We start from the raw sequence: 10,518 nt of genomic DNA, 5'->3' as shown, positions 1-10,518 counted from the left end.
AGGCCAGTTGCTCCCAGCTCCCCGCTCCCCGCTCCCCGCTCTCAGTTCGGGCCATAAATATTTGGTATGCCTCAAATAAACTTTGCTGCGCTCTATTATCATTATCTTAATATATAAATATATATATGTATGAATAATCTTTTTGCTCTCTCTCTCTCACTCACTCACTCGCTCTGCTCTGATATGCCTGTCTCTATCTTTGTTTGCTGCTACTTTTTATTTTTTATCTATGCGTCATTGGCCGATAGCTTATCAATATGTATATTCTTTTTTTTTTTTTTGTTTATTTTTGTATTAATTTTTTTTTTAGTATTTTTTTTTTTTACTATTATTATTATTTGTATTTAGCTTTGGTTAAACTTTGGCTCTGGCCAGGTGGCCTGATCGTTGCTATCGGCTGCCTCTTGGCTAGTGGCACCAGACACAATCACCACGCCCCCTCCAACAGCGCCCACCACAGCCGTGCGAGGGTTGCTCGATGCCAATACCAAAATGAATACCATTATGTATATACAGCACACACATACAGATGCATACATGCATACATACACACACATACATACACACACACATACACACACATATTTGTATATTTACTTAAAGAAAACTTGATAGAATTCTAGTTGAAAGTTCTTCGGGCTTCTGCTGGAAAATGTTCTGAAGGCTGTTTTACCTTAAAATACACGAAGAACTGTTACTTTGAAGTTGACTAAGCCAATATTTTTTTTTTTCTTTTTTAAGAGTATTTACTTAAAATATAAATAAGCTATTTATATATGTATTTTAATAGTTGTAGAATTTTATGAAATTTTATGGAATTGCTAAAAAAAAAAAAAAAAAAATGTATATATATATATATGTACATATATATATATATATATATGTATGTACATATATATATATATATATATGTATGTACATATGTATGTATGTATATTATATTATGAACTATGAAATATGAATTATTGAATTATAAACTTTTGTGGCATTTAGCTTCTTTTTCTGAACGGATTCGTGGAGCTGCCGCTGCCGCTGCCTCTGCCGCTGCCTCTGCCTCTGCCGCTGCCGCTGCTGCTGTGACGTGTTATGAACGGCATTGATATGCAAATACTCACACCCTTTGGTTGGGCACAAAGGGTTTGGCCGCCGTTGTCCTATAGCGGATGGCGGTGAAAAACCAAAAGGTTTTCGTGATTTCCATGGAAAAATGCACTGATTTTTCTTAGCATTTAACACACACACACACGCACACATACACGCGCACACAGGGACCAAGCCTTTTGCGCTAGCCTCAACTCTTTGGCTGGCCCAAAAACCTTTTTGCCTATGACCAGTTTTTATTAGACCGCGAAAAATCAACAGTGGCCAGGGTGGTCAGGCACAGTCCGTCCGTCCGTCCGTCCGTCCGTCCGTCCGTTCGTCTGGCCGCTATTTGAAGTAGGCAAAGGAGCTGCGCATGCCGCTGTCTCTGTGTTTGCGTGTGTGTGTGTGCTAAAAGGGTTTACAACAATGTCATAAAGCAATGCGCATTCCTTTCCAGCTATGCACACACATACACACACATATATATATATTTATTTATGCTTTGTTCAGTTTGTGTTGTGTGTATGTAAATTAAATAAAATTCACTTTTCACGTGAATGAAATGCGGCAAAGGCGAAAGCGAAAGAGTTGCCGCTGCTGCTGCAAGCCTCCTGCTCCTGCTCCTGTACCGCTGCCGCTGCTGCTGCTGCCTTCTGGGAATCATTTGCGCCTGGCTAAGGATGCTGCAGGGCCAGCAGCTAATTTACATAAATCTACGTAAACACACTTAGATGCCAAAATAAAGAAGAAGAACAACATGCACATGCAGTTTGGCTCGAGCGAGCGAGATGGCAATAACAGCAGCAGCAGCTGTTGACGCGCTAGCAGGTTGTTCCTCGGCGTGCGTGTGTGTGTGTGTGTGTGTGTGTGTGTGTGTGTGTGTGTGTGTGTGCATTAAGCCTTAATTAGACTCTGGCCGAAGTCGCAGCTCCCACGCACGTGTTAGCTACACTTGTTGTTGCTGTTGCTGTTGCTGTTGCTGTTGCTGCTTAGGGGTCTCGCTGCAGCTAAATTGCATTTCAACCCGACCGGCTGATGCTTGACAGTTGCTGTTGTTACGGTTCACCATGACCAACGCCAACAATTACGTTGCCCGGTCGCCGCAATTCTATTGTCTTTCGATTTCCTGGCTGCGTTTTTATTGCTCATTTCCCACATGTTGTCGTTGCTGTTGTTGCTGTCGCACTCCCTTGGGCCAACTTGGCCCGGGACTTGGCCCAATGACACTTTCGGTTAGTGTCTGTCTGGAGAGCGTCGTGTAAACGTTTTGAATGCCCAGCGCCTTTAGCTTTGGCCAGCGGAACCATTTTAATGATCACCAATTGCCATTGAGCCGCGCACAAGTTCAATCGCCGTTCAATCCACATGCGACGCGCCGCGGCACACCGTGGAGTGGGGCAAGCGGATGTTGACCTTTATCTTTAGCGCTCATGCCACGCACAGTTGGCCAGCCAACAACTTGTTCCGGCCATCCTCGCCGCGCCGCAGCTAACTAATGAGCGCTGTCAAAAATTCAATAAAAAATTATGCATTTACCTATGAAGCAGTTAGCGCAGTTATTGATGGCTCACTCCTCCCCCGCTTCTCTCCTTCTAATGGCGATCTCGGGCAACAGCTGGGCTTTCAATGGCCAGGCAGCTCAGGTAAGCGCGCACACCTGACACCTGACATCGCTTTGATTCGGGAAGCTTGGCAGGTGGAACGAAATTGGTCTAGTATTACGCGATGCGCCCTAACCCGATTTGCCACTTGGCCTGAATTCTCAGTTTGGTCAACTATTTGCTAGTTTGGGCCAAAATATAAGTGTAAGTGCTTTGAGAGAGAAAGAGAGAAAGGGAGAGTCGGAGAGAGTCATAGAGTGGAGTAGAAAGAGAGAGAGAGAGAGGGTAATGAGAGAAATGCAGATTCGTAAAGAGTCATAGAGTGGAGGAGAAAGAGATAAAGAGAATTTCTACCAGAGAGCGAGAGAGAGAGAGAGGGAGAGAGAGAGAGAGAGGGCAACAATGGCAAAACATGTAAGGAAAGGGTGAACGGTAGATCTACATAGAGTAGGGCGAGAGACAGGGCGATAGAGAGAATGGGAGAGAGAGAAAGAGGCAGTGACAAAAAAATGAAAGCAAGAGCAAGTTGTAGAAATACATAGAGCAGAGAAAAAAGAGCCATATAGTGGAGGTGAAAGAGATAGAGAGAATGGGGAAATCCAGAGAGAGCGAGACAATGATAGAAAAATTGTAGAAATTGCGAGGAAGAGTAAAGGGCTGAGATAATAGGAGAGAGAGGAAGAGGGAGAGACATTGACAGAAAAAATTGATAGACAGAGAAAGAGGAGAGAGACAGAGAGAAAGAGAGAGAGAGAGAGAGATAGAGAGGGTGTGCAATAGAGATGATGTGAAAGAGAAGTGAGGATTTGAAAGTGAGATTGAGAGAGATAGAGAGAGATAGAGAGAGAGAGAGAGAGAGAGAGAGAGAGAGATAGATATAGAGAGGGAGAGAGATAGATAGAGAGAGCAAAAGAGAAGGAATGGTTTAGAGTGTAATTCTTACGCTTTCTCGCTTGCTCTCTTTTTCTCTATCACTCTGTTTACCTCTTTCTGTCTCTCTCCGCCACTATCTTTCCCGTTCTGTCTCATCATTTACAGGCAAGTAGTGATAGAGAAAAAGCAAGAGAGAGAGAGAGAGAACAAGAGCTAAACAAACTGAGAGAAATATACGCTCATAGCACACGCCCACACAAATATCTAGTTTACGCTCATTAGGGGCGAAGAAAATCTATCTCCACTCTATAAGAATACTTAAGGCTTGACGATTGGCGAGCTGGATGCAGATTCTCCAGATTCGCCAGATAGTATTACCCATATGATATACAACATGTATTATCTGCAGCTCAAATGGTAGTGGGGCACTGAGGAGCTCGTGACAGACATCCGAGGGGACACAAATGAGGCTGAAAATTAATCACAAATAGATGCATTGATTGATGATCTCAAATTAAGTGAGCCGCTTGGCTCCACGGCAATTTGTCTCTCAATTGGCTGCCCTGTAACGGCATGGACGGCTGAGTGCGGCAACAATGTTCGACAGCTGCGTTTCATGTGGTCGCACTTTCATGGGGGCGCCACTTTGATGTGTGATGGATGCAGTGGCTCCCGTGCAAGGCGGCCATCTGAAGCCGTCAAAGATTTACGGCTATGCAAAAAGTGGCCAGATGATGAGTTTTACGAGCCTCATCCGCAAGCAGCGAGGAGCCTGAAGGCGGGCGGCATCTGTAACTGCATCTTATCTGTCACTCTGTGTGTGTGTGTGTGTGTGTGTGTGTGTTTGCACATCGAGGTAAACGAACTCATCCGCCTGACATAATAAAAACGGCACAAAGATCTTCTCAGATTTTTATGAATGAATGCTGAATCGTCTCATTCACATTCTGCTTCTTCATCTTCTTCTCCGGCTACTAGCATTCATTGTCGTAATGCGCTTAGGACGGGTTGACGGATTCTTGTCGGCTTTGGGCGCGGGCGGTGCGCAATTGTGACAAATACACAGATACACAGATATACAGATGGGAGAGATAGACAGATATAGCATGTAGATATGGATACATATAACTTGAGACCGGGACGCGAGGTCCAAGGCGCATGTAAATGTAATTCAAGTAGCCGGGCGCTAGCTATCAGCGCGGCACAATCAGTGCCATTAATATGCGTATCTCTGCTGCTGCTGCCTCTCGCTGCACTTCCGCTTCGCCTTTTCCCGGGCCCATTTGCGCTACCTGCCTCGCAGTGACACAAAAAACGTATTAGCTGCGTTTTGGGAGTTACATCATCAACTCAGCATCATCATCATCATCATCATCATCATCATCATTGAGCAGCAGGAGCATCATCAACTCGGGCTGTGGCATCCCAGAGGAAGTTCCAATTTGATACGTAAATGAACCATGGCCCCGATGCGTCCATGAAGTGTCCTGATGTGGCCGTGCTCGACAACCCCCCGCTCCCCGCTCCCCGCTCCCCGCCCTCTGTGCAGCGTTTCAAGTAGTTTTTTGTGTCTGCCTGACTGCCTGCAAACCTATTTTGCATTTGGTCCACCCTAGGCCAAAAAGTTCTTCGGCTTTTTGTTTCTCACTTTCCGTTTTATTCTATTGCTTCTTTAGACGCGGCTGCTGCTGCTGCTGCTTCTTCCACTTCTTGTTATTGTGATTTCTGACATGGCGCTGACTGCTGGCTGTCAGCTCGAATTATTATTTGATAGCCATTGCTGCGAGGGTCGCCACAGACATTAGCCAATCGCTCTTTTCACGAAAGGCGAATTTCGCTTCTTTTGCTTTTGATTGAAGAATGCGGGGAACTATGCAAATGTAATAGATAAATTCTAATATAAAATGTTTTTTTTTTTTTTTTTTTTTTTTTTTTTTTTTTTTGAAAGCTTCTTCAAAGATTTATTTGTTTTGGTTGATTTTTTAAATAGTTATTTATTTATATTACAGCGAGTTTTATCAATTCAATTCATAAAAACATGAACTGATATTACGCAGCTCCGTATTTTATTTTATTTGCAGAAGAGTAAAAATAATTTATATAGAATATAGAAAATATTGAATTTGTATGATACTTTTAAAAGAATATTTAACACTTCTAGATTTTTAAAGTTTAAAATAATTTAGCAATTGCTGATAAGTTAAGGCAGTTTTTTTTAGAGTTTTCTGGAATGTTACCAAATTAAGCTGCCATCAAATTCTTAGGATATATCTATTACTATAAAGTTAGGATCTAACTAATAGAGGCCATCGCGATTTATGATATGACAAATATTTTACGTAAAAATTTTGTGAACTTCATTATCTACATTATTATTTTTTTTCTTTTGGATAAGCATTTCATACTTTAATAAATATAAATGTCAATATATTTATACATCAATAAATATATTTGTAAATAAATATATATGTATGTTTGATAAAAAATAAATAATGCTGCTAAGTCTCTAAAAATAACATTATTATTATTATATATATACATTTATACATTACTAGGAAAAATACAAATATAATTAAAAAAAAAAAATAATAATTTATTTGTAAATAAATATAAATTTTTGATAAAAAAATAAATAATGCTGCTAAATCTTTAAAAATATTATTATTATTATACATAAGGCAAAATACAAATATAATTTTTTTTTTAAATAATTTTTTTTGTAAATAAATATAAATTTTTGATAAAAATAAATAATGCTGCTAAATCTTTAAAAATAACATTATTATTATTATTATACATACATATATATATAAATTATTAGGAAAAATACAAATAGTATTTTTTTCAAATAATTTAACTCTATATATTTTCTATCTAAAAGAATTAAAAATATTTAAATATAATATTTTAAATATTTTTTTACTCATTATTGAAGATAGCTCGCCTCAAGTCACTGAGCACACCTCGCTGGATTGCTATTTTTTTTTTGCTTAAATATAATATTGTGCCGTGATACCCCCCTCCCCCCTCTCCGCCTTCCACCCTCTAGTGTGTAGCTTAAATCGTCTGTTTACATTAAATGCATAAATTATGCAATAGTTGTTGTTTCTTTTCTGTCTTCTTCTTCTTCTTGTAGTCATAAATTCGCTTTGATTTCGTTGCTGGATGCTGACTGAAGTGGCAATTGTCAAATGCATAAAATATGACCCAACAACGAATCTACATATATTTGTTTTGACGCTGACAGAGAGCGAGCAGGACAGAGATATAGTGTGTGAGCGAGAGGGTGAGCGGGGCTTTTTTTTTTTTGTTGTTATTTAATTCGGCTTTGTATGCATTTCACTTTGAGCATTTCGAGCGACGATTTTCCACAATTTTCATGCTTTTCCCATTTATAGCATAATGATAATGTCTGCTGTTTTGGGTCATTTACTATGTCGACTTGCAACCCCCTGGCGCAGAGCGCACTCCGTTGCAACTCCCGTCAGCGTGTCTTACCTATGCGTGACAAAGGCCAAACCCACCCCGTAGCTAAATATATAGATACATGTATACATATAGGTATTATATACATGTGATACTAGAGATTGTTTCTCCTCTTTTCCCATTCAGGTATTTTGATTCGAGTGTGATGCTTTGCAATACGTTGTCCAACACTACTTAGCTGTGTAATGCGCCCATCTCCGTTCCACACTCGATCAAATGAACATAAATAATGCCTGAGTTCAGTTGGAGAGTGAGGAAATGGCAGAGTTCGCTTGAAAATATTTATAGAAGAGGAAGCAGAGATATAGCCTAGCCATGCGAAAGTGAATTTAAGCGACTTTCGCGCACGCTTACATCGGGAATACACTTTTGCATATTTTATATATTTTTTATTAATTTATAAGTATATTATTTATATTTATTTATATATTTTTTTTTAATTTTAAGTATTTTTAAAATTTTTTCTTATTTATAAAATTGTATAAAATTAATTCTAGTATAGTTCATAGCTCCTCTTAGAGCCTGAACAGCAAGGCGAGTATTAGAGATTATCATATTCGTCTAAACTTAAAGAATTTGTAACATAGAAAGGAAAGAGAGGGAGAAAAAAATAAAATAAAAAATAAATAAAATAAATAAAGTTTGGAATTTCGCTTTTTTCTATATTTAATATTTTTACATGTGCATATTTTTTTCTAGTTATTTATTTATTTATATCTATTATAATATTCAGAAAAAGAAATACATTTTTTTTTTTATTATAATAATCAGAAAAATAAATAAAATTTCTCTCGCTCTTTGGTGACTCCGTAGAGTAGATCAATAGTAATTAAATCGTTTCATTTCGAGCAGGATTCTTCCTCAATTTTTCACGCCTTCAGCTGACTTGGATGTTTTATTTTTGGCTGAAACATAAATATAAACTTTTCAAACTCTTTCATTTCATGAAGGAGCATACAAATGTTGCCCAATAAGATTCCAGCCACAAAACTGATATACAAATGTTGCAAAGCTTTACGAATTTGTTTTTCGTATTTTTCGCTCCAAAGTAGGCCTTTGCAACGATGTCGTTTGAGGCAGGCGACCTAAGCATTGTTTTAGCTTCAGGAGCTCAGTTCATTTCTAAACCTTCAAGTGTTCGGACACACGTAGTTTTAATATTAACAGCCTACTTTAGAATTTGTTTGTTTCGGCTAAAATAGAAATAATTTTTTCATAAAAACAAAATTCGTAGTAATATTTATAAATATATTTATATATGTTAGCTAGATATATATAGATTATTTCAAATATTTCAAGTGATTCTAAAATATTTCGTAAAATTTGGAGGAAAAGATGGCCTTCTTGAGAAATAAGTCTTTCGCGCTGAAGCAGTTTATTCCAGTGAGCATTTGTAAGTACGAACGAATGACATTTGATGTTAATAGATCAAGAAGAAGAAGAAGAAAATGAAAAAAAATTATGTAATGTCACCTGGTTTCATATATTTGTAGGTAGTTCTGATGCGATGTGGACTCGCAATAAGTCATTCCATCACGTATTGCCAAAGTTTCCATTTCCCAGTGGCGAGTCATTGTCACGGCATCAGTTGGTTAAGCCACGCCAGCCGCCGATTCCTCCGGAGTCGGCGTCGAGCGGCTCAACGCCATCGAATCCGCAAAAGAAGCACGTCGACTTCTTGCGCGACGACTGCGACGACGAGGAGGAGACTGTCGCCGCCGTGAAGCTGCCCAGCGAGCATCAGCTGGTGGCCAAGCCATCGCAGAAGCTGGCGGAGAAGGTCGACAGCAGCTGGCAGCTGAAGAGCATATCGGAATTGAAGACCGCTAGCAGCCATAGCCTCTTGTTGGCTGACAAAACGTCTAGCAGCAGCAGCAGCAGCTTGACCAACAGCAAACGGGAACAGCAGCAGCAGCAGCAGCAGCAGTTACAGCAGAAGCAACAACAACAGCAGCAGCCACAGCAGCAGCAGCAGTTACAGCAGCAACAGCAGCAGCCACAGCAGCAGCAGCAGGAGCTGCCGAAGGCGCAGGAGCTGCAGCAGCAGCAGCAGCAGGAGCTGCCGAAGACACAGGAGCTGCAACAGCAGCAGAATCAAAATCAAACTCAAACTCAAAATCAGCCGCAGCGAAAGCAATGCCCGCAGGATGCGTATTTCGAGAGAGTCAAAATTCAAAATGAGAGCATGCAAAAGGCGCAGGATCATAAGCATCATCAGCATCAACATCAACATCAACATCATCACCATCACCATCATCATCATAGCGATAAGAAGGTGAACGTGCATTTGGAGAATGGGAAGGTGCATCAGCGCATACACAAGCTGATGCAGCTACAGCAGCAGATGGATGATACAGAGCCGACACCGTTTACCCCACAGAAGCTACGAAATTATCAGTTTGGCCAGTCGAGGCACCGTCGATCGGGTGTGCATAACTTTGATGATATGCGTCCACCGCGGGCGTCCACATACACACATCCCGTATATGGTGCTCGGGTCAAGCAAGTGGCATCGGATACCCAGGCCTATACACCAGCGCACAAGGACTCGGACAATGGTGATATATTTGCCAAATCGAGAGCCCAAGCCATCATGATGCGCCAGAGTAAATCGGAGCAATTCCCATCGAAACGAACCGCCCGACCGATTGGCGGAGAGTCTGCCATGTACAGGCTATGCAAGGGACTATTGCTACGTAATGTTATCTCCAAATATTGACGGACGGACGGACCTTTGGCAGCCGCATCCTTGACCGAGTCGATTATCCACTGTCCAGCTCACCCACTGTTCATTCACTTTTCACTGCTGTGCGACATTTGCTAGCGACGCATATATTCGGTAAACTAGTTACTTGACCTCAAATTCATTCGAGTCCATTATAAGCAGAGTTTCCATAGCTCTATTTTTCCCAAAATTGACCAAGATCGTAGTTAAATAAGAAGGACAACGAAATAAATGGTGAAACTTTAGGCAGTCGCAATCGAATTCGCTACGGGGTAATGGGTGAATACATGCACGCATGTTGCATGCCATGCATAGCTGCAGGCATGGGCGCGTACATGGTACGCTTAGCTGCATGCATGTTTGCATGCGAATCTGCATACGCACTTGCTAACATTTTCGCATGCATATGTAGGCGTAAACTTGTTTGTATTAATACATGCATGCATCGTTCACACATATACACATGCATTCATGCATTCATACGTACATGCATAAATGCATACATGCACACATTTAGACATCTATACATATGCATGCACATGTATAAATAAATACATTCATATAACATGCAAGCTTGCTTGCAATTGCTTACATGCATATTGGCAAACATGCAGACATATGTATATACATGCTTTCAAGCATTCATACGCACATAAATACATGCATGTATTCATAGACACGTACATCCATACATATGCGCATGCATTGGTACATATGTATGTCGAAATAAATACATACATACACATACGC

General features: G+C 40.4%; 1 protein-coding gene across 1 annotated transcript; it reads left to right on the top strand.

Moving 5' to 3' along the window:
* The first annotated feature begins 8,145 nt into the window (after positions 1-8,145).
* On the top strand, positions 8,146-10,013 carry LOC115565080 (uncharacterized). Its single transcript, XM_089263468.1, has 2 exons — positions 8,146-8,440; positions 8,541-10,013. Exons 1-2 carry the CDS (start codon positions 8,379-8,381, stop codon positions 9,760-9,762), a joined length of 1,284 nt encoding a protein of 427 aa, XP_089119594.1. The 5' UTR covers positions 8,146-8,378; the 3' UTR covers positions 9,763-10,013.
* The last annotated feature ends 505 nt before the right edge of the window (positions 10,014-10,518 follow it).

Source organism: Drosophila navojoa, chromosome X (assembly GCF_054131105.1).
Source record: "Drosophila navojoa isolate 15081-1374.11 chromosome X, UAZ_NAV_1.0, whole genome shotgun sequence".
In the NCBI taxonomy this organism is placed as follows: Eukaryota; Metazoa; Arthropoda; class Insecta; order Diptera; family Drosophilidae; genus Drosophila; species Drosophila navojoa.
The sequence above is the reverse complement of the archived record's forward strand: the minus strand, read 5'-3'. Positions and strand labels throughout refer to the sequence as shown.